Genomic DNA, 23332 nt, shown 5'->3' on the forward strand with positions numbered 1-23332 from the left:
GTAGCTTTAATGCCTATAAAGCAGTAGACTGAAAGTTGGGGTCATCCAAATTCTTACTCAAAATGCTATTCATGGGCATGGGATCTGTTGTCCTGGATGTTGCTGTTATAAACATGCAGAGTTGCAGAGCTGTCTATGAGTAGAGTTTGCCAGGCTAATATTAACTTTTTTGACAATGAGAAATACGTGAAATTTAGGGTTGGGGTATGGAGAACATCTTAGAATTACTTTTTTTCTAGCTAGAGATTAGGGTTAGAAGATAGAAGTACAGTGTCAGGGAGGACCATTCCCTTTCATCTGTGTACCTGGCATTTATCACCTGGAAAGAGGTGCCTGTATCACGCTTAAGAGACTGTCTGACGATATGCCAGAAGATAGGGATACCTTTGGCTAATAAGGAGGCTCAGTTCCTTTGGGTTTCTTATCCCTCATTTTCCCTAACTCTGTCCAAAGCCTAGGATGGACTCCAAATCTGTAACCTGTGTTTAGCAGGCAAGAAAAGTCATCCCCAAATAGTTCCGTTTCTCTGGTTTATATTAGTCACAATTTTATACAATCGTTAGGGTGCTTATGATCTTTAACCATGCCTGATAATCACTGAGACCCCTCAGTAGAGTGTAGTGTCACTGAGAGCCCTCAGGTGAACTGAAGCAGTGGTCTGGGACAAGTCGCAGGAGAGAGTTCTACAGTTGTGAATTCTCACCAGGTGGCTTTGCTGGCGAGATTGCATGTGTTAACCACTGTGGCTCTTTATAGTGGCTGTCGGGAAGCAGGTTATCAGGAAAAAATGGGACAGATTTTTCTATATTATGTGCTACTAATGAATCCTATTTTAGTGCTTTTTAGTGGGGTTTATACCACAAAACAATACATGTAGGGCATTTATTTTTGGCAGCTTTCACAAAAACCGTGGTGATGGTTGCCTATGAAAATTTCCTTACGTGTCAATAGAGAATAGATTCCAGAAACGTCCTGGAAATAATCTTCTCCATGTTTAAAATTGCCTTGATTTAAAATGCAGTTTTGTATAGTTTTAAAATGCAAATTTTAGAATATGGGGCATTGGCTAATATTTCATGCTAAAAAGTCTTACTTAATGGCTATACATACTGATAACATAAAACTTGCTAAATCTATGTGTGTCAAGGCTGATTTAAGTAAGAGAAATGTGACCCAACTTAAGATATTATGAACAAAAATAAACTATACAGAACTGTTGGATGCTTGGTACTAATATAACTACTTAGAAAACAATGACGTTTGCTATTCTTCATTGGCTTGTTTTACCTTTGTTTAAAAATCATTTAATATTTTTCCTTGATAAATTAGATTTTTCAAAATTGGCATTTAAAGAGTATTAGAGAAACGGTATCCTTTTATATTTTTCCCTTCTCATACATAACCATAGTCATAAACAGTTTTCTTTAATATGTGATCCAGAATATAATTTGCAATTTATACTTTGATTTATTTTCAGCTTTTTGCTTAGATTGTGCCTGATATATTTCATTACTTTTTTTTAAGAAATGTATCAACATCAAGATATGGTGAATTCTTTTAAAGTTATAAACCTAACCAACACACAAAAAAAACCTCTAACAAGCAAATGTAATGTGTACCTTTAAAAGTACAGAGCAATCATTCTGGATCGATAGTTAAATTATTACTTCAATTGAATCAAATTGGACTTAGAATTTTTTTCTTCTAATATTACCTAAAAGAAGACTCCATTCACCTAATTTTAAATTACACAAATAAATACACAAATGGAAAGTTAAAGTCTTTCCTCTTTAAAGCATATTTTATGCTTTAAAGAGGAAAGACATTAATCCAAAAGAGAAGTCATACAATCATCTCTTCCCTTACCTCTAGGATCTCTAGGTTGGTCGAACGCTGACTACTACTAGTAGTGTTTCAAGTTTCTTCCATTTACTTTCATTAAAATGGGTAATTTACGTATGTTCAAGTGAAATGGCTGAGCTTTCACACTAATTATTGTTGCTATTGACAACCAAAGCAGCCATGCAAGAAGAAAATGCTGTGGAAGGAAAGAAAAAAAACCTTAATATTTCCTCTGCAAAGTTGGAGAGAAAAGGGAACACACAGTATGTAAGAAACAGGTAAGTAAAGATATATCAATTTAAAAACTACCAGACTTGGTTACTAATTTATCAAAAGTTTTAATTTTTTTCAGATATTTTGTCCAACACTCATTTAAATAAAAGGATACTGTCTCTTGGAACCAAAAATTAATATTCTGAAAATGAAAAATTGGATTGGAAGGTACAGTGTCACAAAAGGTCTGAAATATTTTAATTTAGAATTTGAACTATGAAAGAATAGCACAACTTCAATTATTGGTTAATATTTTTGTTACAAAATGTTTTTTAATGACAAAATGGTGACTAAAATATACTACTTTGAACATGTCCTAGATTTTTTTGTTTGTTTCAGAAAAGCACTGAAAGTTGCATATGTGTAAGTCTCCGGGAATGTAACAAGTTGATAAATACCCAAGTCCAGCCTCCTTACAGAGAAAAGATCTGGAATTTCTTTTTTTGGACATTTGTTTTGCAGCTTTCTACGTCTTAAGGCAGAGAATAGCCAGGATAAGGTGCCAGCTCAAAGGTTAGATGAACATATTTTTTGAAATAATTTTGGCTAATCTATGTCTTGAAAGACATACAGTACTTCTAAATAATAACTTTACAAAATTATTAATAAAACTTAACACTAGTTGTGTTTTTGAGTTGCTTTTGGTGGGGGGGGGAACTATATTCCTTAGAGATGTGTTTCTTCTGTTTATAATTTTATTTCAGTTATTACATTAAACTTTTCCCTTTCAGTTTATAATTCCTTTCTCCTGTTTTATGAATCTAATAAATTGACCTCCATTCTAACTTAAAGGACAGTTTATGTTTTTAATACTTAAAGAAGCAAATAAAAAGTCCACCAAATGAAATTACTAACACCATCCTATCATTAACCTGAGGGAATTGTATCTCATATTCATTAATTCTCCATGGAAAGAATCAGGTAAGAAATATTTTTATTGTATAAGATATGTAAGATGTTATAATAGCACCTCGTAGTATTCATGCTATTGTTTTGGTGCATAAAGTGTTTCTTGTTTTAAATATTTTTGGAAGTGAACAATGTTACCTAACAAATCACCCTTGTGATACTTTTGTGGAAATTTTTGGTGAAATATGTGAAATTCTATTTAATGGAGTTGGGGCCAAGAAGACAATGTACTTTAAACTGATAGATGGAAGATACTATGACATGTCAGAGAAAATGTTTTTAAGGGGAGATTTTAATAAAATCGCTTGGGAACAAAATTGATAGTTCTAGAAATAAAAGTTAAGAAATTTCTCTGTTCAGGGACACTTAAAAAACCAAAGCATATGTATCTTATATTTACTATCAGCTATAGTATTAACTAGCAGAGCTATGGCAGAGGTTAAGGAGGTCATAACAAACAAAGAGTATAATGTGGGCTTTGTCACCAACAGATGTGGGTTCAGGACCTGTTCCTGTGACTCACCAACTATGACATACTAGATATTTTATTTAAATTTTCTGAGCCACAATTTCCTAATCTTTAAACCTACTTGGCAAGATTGTTGCTGGCCATAAGGAGAATGCCTCATGCAGAACAGTTCTTGATAAATGTTTGCTATTATTATTGTATGGTCAATATAAAGAATACAAATGAACTTTGAAACAGTGTTTTAGTTTTACTAGGGTCCATGGTATAGCATGTTTTAAAATACATTTTGTTTACCATGCCCATCATTTGGAAAAAATCCATTGGAAGTAGTAGAAGATTTCTCAGATTATTCACTTCTAAAATAAAAACTGTCATTGGATGACCATCTGTGCTTTTGAACCATGCCTTTTCCACTTCTTTAATAACATCCATTTGCAAATGTCAGAGTGAAGTAGGGTTTTGGTTACCTAACCCAAGGAAAAGGAACTGGAAGCATGGAGAATTGAATTGTAGAATTACATGTAGAGTTACTTAGTCATTTATTTGACACACATTTGAGAGTTTACTAGAGGCAAGGAGCTAAGTTAGGGGCTGGCAGAGATACAGAGATTAGTAAAACATGGACTCTTACTTGGGAGGAGCTGAGTTGGTAAGATGGTTGTCTCTTATTCCTTCCAGGATTCTAAAGTAGGCAAGAGTTAAGGATAAAGAGTTGAGGCTGTTTAGAGGAGGAATTACTTCCTGCTGGAGAGGATCAAGGAAGATTTCACAGACTCAGTAGTGTTCAGTTGATTCATTCATTCAATAGCTACATACTGAGGGCGATTACCTGTCTGATCCTGTGCCAGCCACTGCAGATACATCAGTAAGATGAAGCTACAGGCGTTTATGTCATTCCCTGTCAATGCTGAAGGCCCACAGATGAAGACAATATTGGATGAGAGGTGTGTTTTGAGATAGGATATTGTGAGACCACGTCTCAGTGGGCAGTATCCCCGCCCAAGAGTGATGGGCTGGTGGCCTAGCTAAATCCCAAGGGATAAGTAAGTCAAGTAAAGGGCACCCTGGCCAGACAGAAAAATGCACTGAAACTTCAGAAGCCAGAGTGAGAGGCATATTCCAGGAAATGTAAGAACCTTCATTTGGCATTGGGGTATGTGTTTGAAGGATATCTGATGAGAGATGCTGTGGGAGAGGTAGGAATGGGCTGACTCATGGAAGGCCTTTGATGTCATCTTAAATAGAGTAGGGTTTATCCCAGAGTTGCAGAGGGAAATTGTACAGATTTTAAGCAGGGAAATTACATAATCAGATTTATGTTTCATAAGTTATAAGCTGGTGCCAGTGGGTCAGATCTAGCATACAGGTGAATTTGATTTTGCTCACAGAGAGTTCTAACATTTTTCGAAATAGTCGCCAGTGTTTCCGAGGAAAAATGGGTATCAGGTTTTGTTGATAAATCAGTAGCTCTGCATTGCTGCAAGGAATTGGTGAGCTGGAGAACACGGGAGAAAGTGCAGATGAAGGCTTCAGTGTTGGATGTGATATGTGTGAAGTGCTTACGAGACTTTGAAGTGGAGAGATGTGATACGTGGTTGGATTCCAGGGCCTGGAGCTCAGGGGCGAGATGTGAGAGGGGCACAGGCTGTGATTTGATGATCTCTCCACCCCTGTCCTACCCAAACCTTCCTTCCCCTCCGTCACCTTTGGTCAACATTAATGATCCTCACAACTACCTCCATAGAGGATCCATGTTACACAGTATCAGAAGAATGTGGGAGAGGTAAAATACTATATTGCCTGTCGGCTGAAATGTTCTCTGAGAGTTTTCAATTCTTGAAAAACGTTCTTTTCAGTTTACCATTTTGGCCTCCAGCCGAAAGAAATGAGTAATTCAGCATTTGTTTATATCAAAGGCTGAAAAACATCACACTCTACAAACATTCTATCTTTTTTCCCCTTTTGGTTGGCTTTTTCTGTTTCCAATCACTATCACTCCTAAAAGCAAATATTCAACTAAAAGTAAATCACTGTTAGGAATGAATGACTGTACTTACGTTTGAAGTTTATATTCTTTCTTAGCTGAACATAACTGAGAATCAGCCCTGCCTCCAGGCCTGGCTCAGATGCCACCTCCTCCTTTCTTTCTTCCTGATTTTAGCGGCAGGAAGTCTCTTCTTTCTCTACATTTAGTTATTAACACTGGCACGGAGCCTATCTCATCCTGCCCTACGTTGTGGTTACTTGTGGATCTATATCATTTGTTCTGCTAGGCTGTTAGTTCCAGGAAGCTGGGGCCTGTGTCTTATACATCTTTAGCTTCTGCAGTGCCTAGTCTAGCTCAGTGAGTACTTTGAAGGTATAAGGACCAGGCACTTCTATATAAAAGGCCTGAAAAGTGTGAACGTGATGTAATCTTAATAAGCAGATTGTAGTTTTAGGAAAGACTGTTTACTGGGAAAATGCATATATTTAATTTGTCTGCCTGTCTTATGACCTTATTACATATTAGAGATCTTAACTCTTGATGAAGGTGCTTAAATCAATTTACATGCTTGAAAGCACATAAAGTGTAATCTGATTGTGTCATCTACTGCTTATAATCCATTATTGTTCGCCATTATGGATAGAATACTGGTTCTCTGAGTGCGAGAGTCTTCAGGCTGATGATCGCCTTATTTTAAAAAGGGAGTATTTTTTGCAATGTGGACACAATCCCAGTGGCCTGCCCTCGCATTGCCAGACCCTCTGCTGCTTCATGCCTCTCTGGCTTTGCTTATGCTGCTTGGTCTGAATTAGGCCCTTCACCCAGCCACATGGTGAATTCCTACTCATCCTTTAAGATTCAGTTCACATTTCTTCCTGCCGCCTTTCCTGACATTTTTCCTACCCCCTCCTGTCTGCAGAGAAATTCTTCCTTCTATATTCTTTTAACACCTTGTACACCTGTCATGTCTGTCTTTGTCAGGAGACTGTATGAGATTTCAGAGCAGGTACTGTGTATTCAAAGAGCTGAAAGCCTAGTGGGGGAGCAGGATAAGAAGAATAACTGTGGTAATAAAGCATGATATATGTGTATATGTAAATATATGTGTATAAAATTTATGGCAGAGGTATGCACAGAGGTTTAGGAAAGCGCTGAGGAGGGCTCCAAACTCAGAAGGAGGAGCTAAAGCAAATCTTGGAGGGGCTAAAGCAAATACTGTTTAAGCTGGGTATTGAAGCCTGTCTAGATGTTAGTCCAGCAGACAAGGGGAAGAATGACATTCCATGTAAAAGCATGCAAGTATTAGAGTATGTTACTTCCTGGGAACTGCCATCAGTTGGTCTGTTTGTGGATATGATTGGAGAGGAGGCTGGTGGGACAGGCAGGAGTCAAATTATGAAAGGTGGGGTTGAATGCCATACTGAGAGTTTGAACCGGTATGATAAGTATGAGGATAAGTAAACATAGTGAGGGGTCAGTGAGTATAAGGGGGAGAGTGGCATGGTGAAACCCCCAGTTCTTAATACAGTTTCTTAGACACTGTAGCTATTCCTCTTTGTCATTCTTATAATTCTCATTATAGATAACATTTTATTGAGCTCTTACTGTGAGATGGGTACTGTTCTAAGTACTTTATTTGGATTTTCTCATTTAATCATCCCAATAAACCTATGGGTAAATTCTATATGCACCATGTTGCTTTACTATTTTGTAAGTAAAAAATGGCAGTGCTGACAACTTCCTCTGGTTCAACCTATGATCTTCATTTTAGATCAGAGAGAAGTTGGGTAATCTGCATGGGTCATTCATTTCCCAAGTGGTAGAGCTGGGACCCAGCAGTCTAACTCCAGCATGTGTGCCTTACCCTCTTCTCTAGAGTGCACTAAGTGAACAACAGCTCACATGTTAAGAAATATTTGTCAAAGTATACATATTATCTACTCACATTTATAAATTTTTTCCCATTTTTGTGTTTGAAAATTTCAAATCCACAGAGGAATTGAAAGTATCGCAACAGTAAATAGCCATATACTCTTCATGTACAGTTGTTAACATATTACATATTTGCATGTATGCTAACTCTTCTTTCTCTCTCTCTCTCTCTCTCTCTCTATATATATATATATATACACACACATATACACACACACACATATACACATATTAGTGTGCCATTGGAAAGTAACTTACAGACATAATGGCTCTTTGTACCTACATACTTCAGCATGCATACCATTATCACACTTAAGAAATTTACCATAGGTACAATAATGTTATGTAACAAACAGTCCATAATTAGATTTGCCAAATTATCTCCAGATGATTTTTATGGTTTTTTCTGATCCAGGTCCAATCAAGGATTCTATATTTCATTTAGTTGACATTCCTCTTTGGTCTTCTTTAATTTAGAACAGTTTTAGAAGAGTTCTAGATCTACTTTTTTTTTTCCTTCTTAACAATAACATTTTTCAAGAGTCCAGGTCAACTGCTTGGTAGAATATTGCACAATCTAAATTTGTGTAAGGTTTCCTCATTATTAGATACTAGTTAAACCTTTTTTGCAAGAATATTACTAGGTGATCATATATTATTACATTCCCATTGCACATAATGTCAGTTTGTTCTATTACTGGTGGTGCTAAGTTTGATCACTAGATTAAGGTTCTGACTACCAGATTTTTCCACTGAAAGGCACCTTCTTCTCTTTGTAATTACTAAGTAATTTATGGGGTGATACATTGAAACTGCTTGAATATCCTGTTCCCCAACAAACTTTTGGATAATTTTTACTCAAATTATTTAATGGTGGTTATAAAGTTGTTTTTTTCAGGTTCTGTCGTTCCTTCTGCGTGTTCACTGGCATTCTGTAAAGAGGAGCTCTGTTCTCTTCTTTTTTAGAATCACTTTGGACCCGTGGATTCTTTTATTATTCAATTGTTATCAATTACTATTCTTATTCTTCTTGGTGCTCAAATTATCCCAAATTTGCCCAATGGGAACACCTCCAAGTAGCTCCTGTGTCCTTTTCACTTGTTTCCATCATTCTTTCAATATGTCCTTGCTTTTTGTCACAGCAAAATATTTCAGCCTCTCTGCCCCAGCTCTGATTCCTTTTATTGTGGGACGGTATTTAAAAACAAAGATCTGGAGACTTCCCTAGTGGTCCAGTGGTTGAGACTTCGCCTTCCAGTGCGGGGGTCTGGGCTCAATCCCTGGTCGGGGAGCTGGGATCCCACATGCCTTGCGGCCAAAAAACCAAAACATAAAGAACAGAGCCAATATTGTAACAAATTCAAAGAAGACTTTAAAAATGGTCCACATCAAAAAAAAAAAATCTTGAAAAAAAAAAAAGAAACAAAGATCTGGGTGTTATGTCTGCTCATTGCTACTGTTACCCTACTTAAAAAAACAAAAACAAGAATCTACTTCACACTTCCTGATAAGTAATAACACTTTCTGATGTGTTCTTAAGGTCTCATTTGGCATTAATCTAAATTCCACTCTTCTACCACAATGAAAACAGAAAGAAAAGTTAAAATTTCAAGTAAACCAAAAATGACAATATTTTTCAGAAGATTTCTTAAGTGGAAATGGATATTGCTTAATTATGGTAAATAAAAGTTAGCTTAAGATTCAAAGATGCAGATGCAGGCACTTATTTTCTTTGGTCTACTTCAGGAATTAAAAGTTAAATAGAGATTAAATAGGTACTTGAGAAATTTGAATTGGATTTTCCCAAAGACAAAAATAAAATAAGGTAGCCAGACAGCTCTTGGGAGATAACATTATATAGAGCAGAAACCCTTATTTATTTTAACTTCATACTCTAAATTATTAATCAATTGGTTGACTTAATACTTGACTGTAGTTTATGATTAGTTTAAATTCTTAATAAAAATAATGTTACTTAAAATATGAGAACAAAAAAAAATCATAGTTGTAGTAATACATCAGAAGAGATAACAATTCTATACTTCATTAATGATTCAAAATCTGGGTTCTGCACAAAACATGCAGTAGAGCAAAGAGATTATTTTATGTTGAAACATTCTGGCAGGGTTACTTTAATTTTCTTAACTTACAGATTGTATTCTTAACTGCGACTTTTCCTTCCTAGAAATGTAACCTAAATACCTTTATGCCTTTAATTACCTTTGATATTCTCTATCCCTCTCATCCTTTCCTGTTTAATATTACTATAATCTCACTCTCTTCCAAATCCACTCAAAAAGCTAGGTTTCTGGCCTTTTTCTGACTACCAGAAGTATTAGCAGATTCTCCATGGAACTGGGATAAGAAATTTTTACTGAAATCCGGCAAGTCACTTAACTTTCTGTGCTTTTGCTTGTCTGCTGGTAAAATGAAGATAATGTCTTTTTCTCTCTTGCCTTATATGGATACTGTGAGGGTAAATTTAATCAGTCATATAAAGTGGTTTTGCATTCTGTATTCATGAGATCGTTTAACAGATAGTATTTTATAGTGGTAACAATCAGAGGCCCTTTTATGTCAGTTTTTACTACAGAGGGAATTTAGATTTGAAAATAGGATATTCAACACTAGAATACGGGATATTAGGAAGGCTGGAGGGTTGTTTTCCTCTGGAGATCTTGGAATCTGTAGGATTCTTCCCTCTGGATTTGTTATACCTATGATATAGGGAGGCTCGAGGTACCTTTCCAGTGGAGCCCTATAAAAATTCTGCCTCCATTCCTTCCAGGTCCCGTTAATATAGCAATATAGCAATGACTTGTTTAATGCCTCTTTCAGCTACTCTTTCTCTCCCAAGGCCAACTTGCATACTTTATGTCACCTGTTTCTAAATTGCAGACTCTGGAGGACAAGGTTCTTTTTTCTGCTTTTAGTGTTCCATGTCTGAATAGCAACATGATGGAGATTGCAAAAATTACAAATGATGCTTAGGATTCGAAAGACAATCTTATTTACATTAAGAAAATCATTTTCGGGCTTCCCTGGTGGCGCAGTGGTTAAGAATCCACCTGCCAATGCAGGGGACACGGGCTCGAGCCCTGGTCCAGGAAGATCCCACATGCCGCGGAGCAACTAAGCCCGTGCACCACAACTACTGAGCCTGCGCTCTAGAGCCCACGAGCCACAACTACTGAGCCCGCGTGCCACAACTACTGAAGCCTGCTCACCTAGAGCCCGTGCTCCGCAACAAGAGAAGCCACCACAATGAGAAGCCCACGCACCGTAACGAAGAGTAGCCTCTGCTCACCACAGCTAGAGAAAGCCCACAAGCCCAACGCAACCAAAAATAAAAATAAATTTAAAAAAAAAAAAAGAAAAAAAAAAAATCATTTTCAAGTTACAACAACACCTGAGGTTGAGTTGGCTTTTCCCTTGTCACTTTCCAGAGCCACCACCTGCTTGGGCAACTCAACATGTCTTTATTTTTTTTTACAAATGTTGGCACTTGACTCCCAAGTGTGATTAGATTACATAAAAAATATTATATAGAACTGCTGTGGGAGTTTAATTTTCCCCCAACTTATTTGATAACATTGTCCAACTCAGTGTCAGAAAACATTGTCCAACTCTCAGAACCCCAGTTACATCAGTTAGGATGAATTTTTAAGAGTAAAATCTCTTAGATTGCAGTCAAACAGAAGAGGCTTGGAACATGTGACATTAAAGAGCTATGTTTGCTTTGCTAGTTGAGACATGTTTCTTTTTCTAGTTAAAGTAATGACTTAGGGGTTATTTTAAGGGCACTTTGGAGATCGTGTTGCAGGAATGTTAGAGAGTGAGTTTTGAGTGTGATTTGCCCATTTGACCTTAATTCCAGCATCTGATTTTTGGGGAAAAAGAATCTGTCATTAATGGACTACCTGTGATCCTCACCTGAACTTTATTTCTTGAGCTGCTAAACCATATGTGGGTGCTAGTGGCCACTGGACCAAATGTGGCCCAGACTTCTTGTCACTGATCCACGTGAAGGTCAGAGAAACAATGCTGACTTTTGTGATTAAACTATAGCGACAACAGACACATTCTTTCCTACAAATCAGTGTCTCATCTATTTTTGATGTTTTGAGAAGATCATTCTAAAATAGACTACTAAAGATAGTCCACTTATTTCTTTCCTGACCTGCTATTCACAGCAGGTTGTGAAGGTTGGTGTGTGCTGGCCACTGAGAACTCACATTACAGTGAAGTGGGTTGTCAAAAGGTGGGTCTGTTTACACAGAAGTTGGGAATCATTTTCCTCTAGTCTCAAGGTGGCTAAGTATTTTCTAATCTAATTTTTAGATGTAGAAATGAAATTCTTTAGATACTTCTAAAGTATATGATATTATAGGTATAAGATAACTTTGACAAATTGTATTTCTTTACTAAGATTTAATCATAACATTTCTGTCCTAAGTGTGTATCCAAAGAAAGCATTTGTTGGCTTGATGGTAAACACAGATTAAGTTCAGATTCCTCAGCCTTGTGCTCAAGGATAGTTAGGAATTGTAATTGTAACTGTATTGAACTGTAATTGCAACTGTATTGTAATTGTGTTCGGCTGCAAGTAAGACTGACACAAAGACCAGTGTCCTAAATTACTTGGATGGCCTTTTAGGGTTAATATTATGACTTCAGCTTTGCCTCTTTTCCATTCTCAAGATTCACCTCATGATCACAAAGTAGCTGCTGTAGTTTAGCCATGACTTCCATATTCCAGGCGAGAAGACAGAGGAGCCACCTGTCAGCCACCTTTTGTTTTTTTTTAACATCTTTATTGGAGTATAATTGCTTTACAATGGTGTGTTAGTTTCTGCTTCATAACATAGTGAATCAGCTATACATTTACATATATCCCCGTATCTCCTCCCTCTTGCGTCTCTCTCCCACCCTCCCTATCCCACCCCTCTAAGTGGTCAGAAAGCGCCAAGCTGATCTCCCTGTGCTATGCAGCTGCTTCCCACTTGCTATCTATTTTACATTTGGTAGTGTATATATGTCCATGCCATTCTCTCACTTCGTCCCAGCTTACCCTTCCACCTCCCTGTGTCCTCAAGTCCATTCTCTATGTCTGCGTCTTTATTCCTGTCCTGCCCCTAGATTCTCCATAACCAATTTTTTTTTTTTTAGATTCCGTATATATGTGTTAGCATATAGTATTTGTTTTTCTCTTTCTGACTTACTTCACTCTATATGACAGACTCACCTTTTTAAGTAGCTTCTAAGTTCCAAAGCCCCACCCAATAACTTCTGATTACATACAATTGACCAGAATTTAGTCGCTTGGCTACCCAAATATGTCAGGGAGGATAGGGAATGTAATTTTCCACTGCTGACTCATTATCCACTCCAAAAAAAAAAAAAAAAAAAAAAAAAAGCCATTCTGTTTTAAAGAAGAAGGGAAAAATAGATACTAGTAAGCACCCAGCAGTTTCTGCCACCAGTGCCTTTTATGACCTGCCTTAGCCTGTCTTTTGCTCCCATCCGCTGTTCTAAGCACTTTGTACTGTAGCTCCACCAGAGCCATGGTGCTCCCTGAGAATTCCCTTCGTTGTCCTTCCCCCATCCTTTGCTCATAGTTTGAAAGGCTTTGTCTCCCATCCCAACTATCTCTGCCTCTTACCTCTAAGGCATTGCTCAGATCACATTTCCTGTAGGAGGCCTTTCCAAGACCCCAGTCACAGTTATGATCTGCCCCTCCCCACTTCTTTTATCTCATCTCTCTATCATAGCCCTTGTTAACTTTCAGCCAATGTATTAAAGTTTCACAGTTAATTTTCAAATCCTCTGTGATTCCTTCATCACCCTCACTTGCCTAGCAGAAAAACTGCATGTATTAAATATTCAGTTCATGTTTATTGGACTGAACATCACATTGCAGACCTAATGCCAGCAAGATAATAGGAGATAGTCTTTTGTGCAACCGTTTTCAAAGGGTGTTCTTTTTGTAAGAGAAAAAAAATTGGTTACATCAGCATTGTGAGTATCCTGTTCCATTTAATACCTGTTGGCTAATATATAGGTCATTGGTTACTTCAGTGAATAGTCTGTTGGGTAGACGTGCAAACAGCAGTTTGTTTGAAAATGCTGGCTCCCTAAACATGTAAGAAACATTAACAGCCTGGGTCTCTTGGAATGAGGGCATTTGATGTGCCCCATATTGGGACACTCCACTGAGAACAAACAATGAGAAAGGGAGGGTGACAATAAAAACCTTTGTTCCTGAAAAGCACCTGAAAGTACTATAAATGGATGATCTTCAAGCTGGTCAGTAGGTCAAAAGGCAACACAGCCTGAGCGCCTCATATTTGTTTCATAGATAAACTTTTTCATGATTTTTAGTGGTACTTTCTAAACTTCTTTTTCATGTTTTTGAGATGTTTTCAAATTCCGATTATTTGGGGAGGTTATTACCTAGACTTGCATTTAATTATTTTGAGGTGTTTACTTTTTCTTTTTTAAAAATTTATTTTATTCAAGTGTAGTTGATATACTACTTTTTCTTTTTAAATATGGCACTTTGGATGCCTCCGTGATAACTTGATTCATTCAGGTTGTATTCATATATAATTGTTAAAATTTATGGAACATCTTTTTTTAAGATTAAAGAAATTTCTTTTTAACTTGCATTTCTTGGTGATTGGGCCTGGAAATTACATAAAAGGTGACTTATTTCTGGGACTTGTTTTTAAAACTGCATATAAACCATCTACCAGGTATATAATTGACTGAAGCATAATATTGGAAGGCCTTCCTAGGTAGTGCATTTCTTCTCACAGATCTGAACAGAATTGTTTCCTGTTGAATGTCATGCCATATCTAAAATCAGATTTTTATGAATTTCCCCATTGCATTTCTGTACCATTTACACCCTGCTCACCCTTTCTCTCTGCAAACTTTTGCATTAAATACCTACAGAGCAGCAGTAAGGATTCATCATGGTACAGGGTCCAGTTGGGGTGACAAATACACAGGCAGGAAAGGCCTGAAAGTAAGACTGGCAAATAAGCCTGTGGAGTGCCAGGCGAGGGGAGGGTTGGTGAGAGTTGAATGAGGAAATGTAGAAAACACCAAAAATAGCATGCACATCAGCTTCACAGGAGTGTTAGGGTTTTGAAGGGAACGTTTGAGAAGTGTCCGAAAATGGGAGCATCTCCCAGAATGGAGAAAAGCGTGGGCTGATGTGAGAGGGAGCAGGTGTCAGGGACTGGAGAACACAGGGTCACTGTTGACCCCCCCTCCACCTGGTCTTCAAGACCTGTCTGCTCTTCACTCAGGGGTTACTGAAGCCCGTCCCCTCCTGTCCCAAGAACAAGTCATGCCTTCTGCATGTCAGTTAGACTCTGGTCTATCCTACGTATCCTCCCCATGCTCCTGTTCCCAGAGTTTTTATTTTATCAGGTAATCCTCCTGATGATGATGATGATGATGAAGTTTTCATTTATAGATAAAGTATAGAATCCTCAATCTGGAATTTAGGGAACATCATTGGCTGGTACCACTCACCTATGATTGTCCACTCTTACTCTTCCCCCAGCATTTACCCATCTCTTCCGCTTGACAGGCCTCCTCAGTGTCCTCTAAATAAACGATGGCCTGTTTGGCTCTACAGTTCTCCACACCTTGGATGGTCCGCTCTCTTCTCTGTCTACCCTGGCTTCAAGATCCAACTCAAGATCTCTTCTTCGAGGTTTTCTGTGCAACTCTGTGTGATGATTTCTTCACAAATTTCATATGTGCCACCAATTTTGCTCATAAATAAATATTGCCTTGCATTTAAAACATGATTGTTTTGCCTCTTCGTCTAGATTGTAAGCTCTTTGAGACCAATGACCACACTATACAATTATTTTTCATCTCTTTTAGTATCTGGTGTACGATACGTATACGATACGTATATTTGGTATGCAGCGATTTCTCAATCTGGCACCATCACGTTTTGGGCTGGATAATTTGTTTTTGTCGGGTCATCTGAGCATTGTAGGATGTTTAGCAGCATCCCAGTATTCTACCCACTAGATGCCAGTAGCACCCTCTTCCCAGTGTGACAATAAAAAATGTCTCCGTTTGTGCTAACTGCCCCGTAGGCAGCAAAAATACCCCCTGCTGAGAATCACTGTGTAAACAGAATAAATTCTAACCAGTATCTTGGTAGGAATTGAAGACTGTGAAAAGATTTGAGTGATGATGATTTATAGCATTCTGGGGTCTTGAAGGAAGACAAACTCAGTTGATGGGAGACTGGAAATGTAAAATAGAACTTCCTATTTTCTGTGATAGGCTGTAGAATGTGTATGATAGATTGATGAGCAATTACGATGCAACTAAGGTTAAGAATGGGCAAAATGACAAGTATTCTTAAGTGGAGGTTTCAAAAATATTTAGTTTTAGTTTTTAATTCATTTTGAACCATTTATTCTTGGAAATACCATTTCCAATAAAATATTATTTAATTGGAAATTTATTTGGAGTTCATATTTAACCGATATCTTTGGATTAAGAACTATGTTTTGAAGCATATTTGAGAAAATGATTTTGAAAGTATGGGTGCAGGTTATTATAAAGTGATAACTATTGACAAACATCAGTTGTGTTTATGCATAGTTTTCCAATTTTTCTTCTATTTGGCTATTTGAGTATTGTCCTCAAGTTTAGCAAAATTTTCAGCCCCAAGCAATACACCACACACACACACACACACACACACACACAACACATATGTGTGAGTCTGTAGTCTAGACAATGTTTACTGCTCCGGGACACAATGATCTTGTATATATCTATTACTCTATTGTAAGTTCTTAGTTTTTTCTTTTATTATCAAACTAGTACATGACGTAAATTCTACTTGGTTGACATGCAGCTGACCTAGAAATAATGCATGATATCCTTTTTCACAGCTGTGTGCCAGCCACAGTGCAAACACGGTGAATGCATCGGACCAAACAAGTGCAAGTGTCATCCTGGATATGCCGGCAAAACCTGCAATCAAGGTAGGGAAACTGTGTGACACAAGTAAACAGTCATAAGCCCTCTCTACTCCTGCCTGATATAAAAATTTAAGTTCTCATGCAAACCACTTTTCTATAACTATTGTCACTAAATATATGAGATGCTATTTTGCTGAAAGACAAAAATATAATAAGGGTAAATCTTTTAAAATCTATTTAATCAGAGTGCAATTAAAATAATTTTATACTTTTATTCACTATTAATAATGAAAATGGATTTTGAAAAAGAGAATTGCAGCACCAGTAACCTTAGAAGCCTTACATTCTGCTCCTCCTTGTTCTTCCACTAACTAGTTGGGAAGCTTTGGCAAATTGATAGCCTCCTTGGATCTCTGTTAGATGAAAACACTTTTATACTCAAAGTCAGGTAGGAGGTTTGGCTTGAAATTTTGAGGTCCCTTCCAACTCTGAGCTCTTTGATCTTTGTGATTAAATTCCCTTCAACTGTTGACCAGTTTGTAATGTTCCTCTGAGAAGGATTTTGATTAACTTAGCAAGTTATTTTTAATTGGCGTCAGATGCTTATAAAAGCAAATCATTATTTAGCCCTCATAGTGCTTGGGTATTTTACATATATTATCTGTTTTCATCACTACAATAGCATTAGGAGGTAGAGTGTTATTTACGATAATAAGCTATAAATAATATTTCATTTTTCATTTGAAGAGACATCAGGGATATTCAGTGTCTTGTCCAAGATCACAAAATTAGTTGGTAAAAGATCTACTATGTCAACTTAGAGCAGTTGTCTATATAACTCCTGTTCTTTCTACCAGTGTAGTTTTGGATGAAGAAAACGTGATTGGAAATGTGATCCTCTGACACATGCTGCATTACAAGGCTGACAAGACTTGTCTTTTTAATTAATTTCAACCGAAAACGTTCTACCATTAGGTGTTAAAAAGAAAAAAACAGAAATAAAGAAGAGATAGGGTTAGATTTCACTAGAAAGATGCAAGGATAAAAGAGTAAAATTTTTCACTTATTCCTTAAAGTAATATTCCCTAGCATTTTTAAAATTTATTTATTTATTTATTTATTTGGCTGTGTTGGGTCTTCGTTGCTGTGCGCGGGCTTTCTCTAGTTGCAGCGAGCGGGGGCTCCTCTTCGTTGCGGTGCGTGGGCTTCTCATTGCAGTGGCTTCTCTTGTGGAGCACGGGTTCTAGGGCACGTGCGCTTCAGTAGTTGTGACGCGTGGGCTTAGTTGCTCCACGGCATGTGGGATCTTCCCGGACCAGGGATCGAACCTGTGTCCCCTGCATTGGCAGGAGGATTCTTAACTACTGCACCACCAGGGAAATCCTTTTCCTAGCATTTTAAATGTCAAATGAAAGAGTTATGTGGGGTCTGACTGTCCCATAGATACATAGTTGACCTCACCTGATACAGAAATAATCTTGTTGAAATACTCTTATTCTTCAGTATCTGATACTCCTTTAAGTGTGTCATGTAAACTCGTGACTTATAGACATAGTTTTCACAAGAATTAGGAACACTGAAATTTGAAAGTATATGTAATTGTTCCTGAACTACCAGATGAAATCCATGTTAGTAAAATGTGACGTGTCCAATGGTAGGACAAGCTGTTTATTCTAAAGTGTGTTCTTTAGTATCAGCTACTTGACTGATAGCTGATAGTTTCCAAAGTTTCTTTTCTATCTTATAATATATTTTTTTAACTTGGAATTTACCTAACATACGTGGGTAGTATTTTCAAAATAAGTGGGGTTCTTATTATCTCAGTTCACTCTTTTAAAAACCCATTTGATTTTTCGTCTCCAGTGTAAGTTCTCAAGTAGCAGCATGTTCAGTTCTGATTATTGAGTTTTCAGTGTTCATCTGAGAGTGCCAGCATGCTTCTTTTTTTTAAGTGCTGAACATAAACCATCAAAGGTTCCCTTAATATGTCAACACCATAAAACTTTGTTGTCCTGATGCCAGGAATGTATACATAGAAGACTTATTAAAGGAAGCCACTGTTGAGATTGCAGAGGAATTCATTTAAATTTATTTGCAGGAACTACATCAACTTTAATGTGCTTCAGAGACTAAAACTATCATTGGAACATGGATCCGTCTCTGGGTATCTCTTATTTTCAGAAAACCAGTTTACCATGTACTCTACCCTGCAATACATACCCATTTCTCTTAAGAAAAATCGAAGTATACTGAGTTGAAATCTTGCCTCCCAAAACTAAATATAGTTAGGGGGAAGAGGATTTTATTAGTGGCAAAATGGGATTTGACACCTGTAAAAATAGTGCTGCCACTGAAGATGTAATTTCAGGTTCAGTCTTGAATATAAAACTCCAGTCCACAGTAAACCTATGTGTTTTAATCATCTCTTTCTTTTCCTTCCTTACCATAAAAGCAGTTGTGGCAAGTTCCTGATGGGAAAGTTTATGTTCTTTGAGAGCAGGAACCCTTTGTGGGGTCCCTCTGATTTCTAGTTTCCCAAAAACTTTTATCAGAATGATTTGCAGATGATAAGTGCACATTAAATATTTGCTTAGTGACTGTTTCATATAATGGCTCTTGGTCCTGAACACCATAGGAACGGGAAAGAGTTCCATGGAGTTGTCTGGTATAGCTCCTTAGTCTCTGAATCCGTGGACTATCTGTCAGAGTGAGAGAGGCAGCCAGGAGTGAGCCAGGTAAGTGGGAGAGCTGTCCAGAGACCCCCAGAAACGTTATTAGAGCAAATTGTCTGTATCTGCTACATAACAAATTAACTTGGACAGTTTTTTATCCAGACCATACATTTTAATAAAATGGAAAACATGCCTCAGAGATATGGGAAATCAAATAGGTTTCTTTTTTTTTTTTTTTTTTTTTTTTTTAAGCACAGAGGTTTTGGGGAGGGAGTGTTTGTTTATTTGGGGGAGGGGTTTTTTTTTAATTTTTTGGCCGGGCCACGAGGCATGTGGGATCTTAGTTCCCTGACTAGGGATCAAACCTGTGCCCCCTGCAGTAGAAGCGTGGAGTCTTAACCAATGGACAGTCAGGGAAGTCCCTAGTTTCTTTTTTCTTGAGGAGAGAAATGTTAAGAAGACGTATACTTGAAGTAGTTAATTTCCACAGAACTGGAAATTAACATTTGATTAAAAGTAAGTTTTGGTATAAGGCAAAAATTATATCCGCTAAAAATTGTGTTGCGAGCTGTGTGCTTTAGGAACTCACCTCCTGGGAACTTGCTTGGCTGAGTGAACAGCTTGAGTAGATGGGTGCTTTCAGAGCTGCCTGGGGAGCTGCAGGAATAGCAGGGCAGGCCCACTGTGGAACTGGCTTAAGTTAGCAGACTTGTTACAAGATCTGTGTGAATCTGCTGGTGGTGGCTTTTGCTTGCCTCTGAGTTATCCTCTGGATTTGCCATAGCCAGATCATGTATCGAATCATGGCCTTGGGCTGACCATATTCTGTAAGGCACAAGGTGCCTTTCACAGTAGATGAAATTCTAACCTGAACTCTGGCAAGATTTGCTTTTTCCCACCTTACTTTCTCTGGTAATTTTAATTCATTCAGATTTCCCCCCTCCTTGAGTCTCTGTACCCATACAAATCTCCTCAGCCAAAAAGGGATACTATTATAGATTATTATCTATAATAGTATCTTTTTCATAACTTTCCCATTAGAGAATAATTTGGGGCATGTAATATACCATATCATTGCATATTTTCAGGAATGAAAGATATTCTTTTGAATTTACAGCAGGCATTATAATAATTTCAGAGGAAACAGTTTATAAATATCAATTATTAACGTTTTGACATGGTTCATGTTTCACATGTTGAATTCCTTCTCCCAGGAAAAGACTCGGTATCTCATAGCACAGAACCAGATGGTAAACTTTGGTCAGCTAGTTAAGCCTCAGTTGATTGCTTTCCTTAGCACAAAAGTCAAAGTGCTTTAACCCTAATATTAAGGTAGTTTCTTAAGGCCTTAGTTTTTGAACGATATGTGATTTCAACCCCAGGAACCAATGTTCATTTAATTTGGAAGTTTAACTGGCTGTTAATAATATGAAGTCTTGAAACAGGATGGGATTGCCTTTTTGACTCTACTTTGGGTCTCACCCATCTTATAATATTTTGGTTAGGTAATAATGGCCACAGTTACCATTTTTTGCAGAAAGCATCTTATGTATATTCTTCTTTTTCTTTTTCCAGCCCCAGATATCTCAGTCCTATCCGTCTTTGCATGGGGTGTCTTATGTATATTCTAATAAGTGTGACCTAAATGTGACATAAGTTCTTACACTTGAATTAAAACATCCATGATCTATTGTGTTATTTAAATGAGAGCTTTATGCAAATCATAAATTTATGCATAACTCTGGAGTGTTTTAAACTATTGGACAACATAATAATATAGGAAAAGATTTTAAATTGGTCCTATAAGACCTAGGTGTACCTAAACAGAGCAGGTTGATAATAATCAGTTTTTATATAATCTGTTTTTTTGAGTTTTCTGTCTGTGTTGATGACTAAAATCATCTTTTGAAAAAGGACCATCTCCTTTTTGGTGCTTAAAAAAATTGATATGAGGATGTACGTGGATGTTAACTTATAATGTTTGTGTGTTCTTGGGACACAAGATGGCAGTGAGAAATTTTAAGGAACATAGAAATTAAAAAAGAGAAACCAGAAGAACTAGAAACTAATTTTTGTAAAGTATCTAAAGCATTCTTTTTGAACTCCACCAACTTTATGTAATTGTTTAATATACACTTATAAAGATTTTTAGGGCTAAAAATGACATCAGTTCAAAGTTGACTCTTATTACCTTCTTCCTGGTGTGAAGACGAACACTTCTACCCAACTCCTCTTGACCAAGGCAGTGAACAGCCTCTTTCACAACCCCTGGATCATCAAGCCACAAGTTTACCTTCAAGGGGTGAGCGTGCGTTATCTCAGGTGGTCTGCTCCTCCCACCTGCACGGCTTCCTGCAGTGTTGTCACTTCTTGCCAATGTTCTGAAGACTCACCCCAGGAGTGCCCAGTCCTCCGCATTCCTGAGCATGTGAAGCAAGCAGCAGGAATTGTCACCTGGTGCTGATTCTCTGTGCTCTACAAAGCCTGGAGCCTCTGCTGTCCTTTCCCTGCCTCAAGTATCTGTTGCTTTTCTTCTTCTTTTCTGGGTTTCAAAATGTTTTCTAAAAAATCAGATAACAAAGTAACTTTTGTTTTCCTGTGTAGGTGAAGTCAGGAATTCCAAAGCACCTGAGATTGGGGTTTTGATGACTTTCGCTAAATAGATTTTAGAAGTGCTCAAGTCCTCTTCCCCACCACCACATTTGGGGCGTGGAGTTTTTAGGTCACTTGGAAATCAGACCATACATTAGCTTCCTTCTTTTGGTGAACATTTTGTGGTACTAGAAAGCCTGAGTTCTGGTTCTAGCACAGCGCTGAAGTAGCTCAATGATTGAGAGCAAGTCTTAGCAAACCGGTTCGTAATAGGAGGAGAGTAATTCCTGCTCTCTTCACCTACAGGGCTGGTGTGAGAATAGAAACACCAAAAGTATTAATGTCTTCATTAGGCTGGAAGATTTTGTAGAAAAATTAGGTGGCAGTATGACTCTACAGTATTTCTAAAAGACTTTATTCCTCACTCACTCATAGATTTAGGAACTTAGAATGACTGAATTAAACTCATTTAAATTGTTAATTGCTATTTCTGCTCATAGGGAACTTGATGCATTTGGATCAAGAAATTAGGGCAATGGGATGAATTTCAGAATCATTGAAAATTTATTTTTTTTCTTTTTAAAAAATTTTTTATTGAAGTATATAATTGAAAATTTAAAGAGTAAAAGTTATGGCAGTTGACATATTGAGATCTGTTTGCCTGTGACCTCCACTTGAGTCAGATAAAATGTAAAAGCTTAGACTTCTGAGACATTGCACAGTTTAAGCCTCAAAGGGAAAAAAAAGGTCCAAATTACATTAAATGAATGAAAGATTATTTTCCTTAAAAGTCCATTGGGTTATCATACTCAATTAATCTCTTCCAGATTTTCAAGCACTTTTCAGTGTCTGCATGCTAATAAAATTTCTGATTCTTTCTTCTTCCTGAAGTGTAATTATAATGCTACGCAGCTTGCATTTTTTGTTCTGAACCAGCTCCTTCCCCTTCTCCCCCCACCCAAGCTCCTGAATTCACCACCTTGCTTAGATATACTCCTGACTGTAATAGATGCTCTTTAAGAATTGTATATACAACAATTTAAGCATTTGAATATAAGTGGTTTAATTGTAAAGTTCTGTCCTTGATGTAAGATAGATACATGATAGAATTCATTAATTTTTTATCATAGATTTGCCTTATAATGTATGTTACATTACAAACTTCTAGAAAAAAGAACAAGATTTAAGTAAATTTAAAATAAAGACACTAAAGTTTTCTTTCCTACGTTCTCTTATCAACTTTTAAGATTGATTTGAGAAAGCGAGATCAAGAGTAATTTTCTTGTTCTCTACATTTTACTTATTATTATAGGAGCATTTACTATAAATTGAAAGTGTCATTTTTGAATTTCTGACTTAATTTGATAGTAATAAAACTGTTACTAGGTCTATAATCCAAGACGTTTTGGAAGCAGCAAGTATTAACTCAATTTTATAAGGCATTTGGTCAATAAGAAAATAAGGTATAATAATCATAGACTGGAAACCCTGAAGAATGTTGAGGAAAAAGTTCATCACCAGGACACCAGATGCTTTTAATCTTTTGAAGCTCCCTGCTTTAGCAAAGTTCTGATATTTGGTAAAAATTGATCATTGTTGATTATCATGGAATCCTATTTCATCGTTTCTGCAGTGGTTTCGTAAGGGTCAGTGGGAAGTTTTTAGGAGACACGTGCATGTGGCCGAT

At 37.1% G+C, this 23332-nt stretch overlaps 1 protein-coding gene across 7 annotated transcripts in view; it reads left to right on the top strand.

Moving 5' to 3' along the window:
- The window catches only part of NPNT (nephronectin), a 73654-nt gene that overhangs the window by 14179 nt on the left and 36143 nt on the right, over nt 1-23332 (top strand). For 4 of the 7 annotated variants that reach the window (XR_011073943.1, XM_068543267.1, XM_068543263.1 and 1 more), the window contains exons 3-5: nt 2578-2628; nt 16352-16444; nt 21263-21355. Coding sequence is in view for 6 of the 7 variants with exons in the window: in XM_068543267.1 (XP_068399368.1) it covers nt 2578-2628; nt 16352-16444; nt 21263-21355 (237 nt within the window). In the remaining variant the exon portion in view is untranslated. The remainder of the gene's footprint in view (nt 1-2577; nt 2629-16351; nt 16445-21262; nt 21356-23332) is intronic. The other 3 variants (XM_068543265.1, XM_068543264.1, XM_068543269.1) reach the window with 3 other exon arrangements.

Source organism: Eschrichtius robustus, chromosome 4 (genome assembly GCF_028021215.1).
Source record: "Eschrichtius robustus isolate mEscRob2 chromosome 4, mEscRob2.pri, whole genome shotgun sequence".
In the NCBI taxonomy this organism is placed as follows: domain Eukaryota; kingdom Metazoa; phylum Chordata; class Mammalia; order Artiodactyla; family Eschrichtiidae; genus Eschrichtius; species Eschrichtius robustus.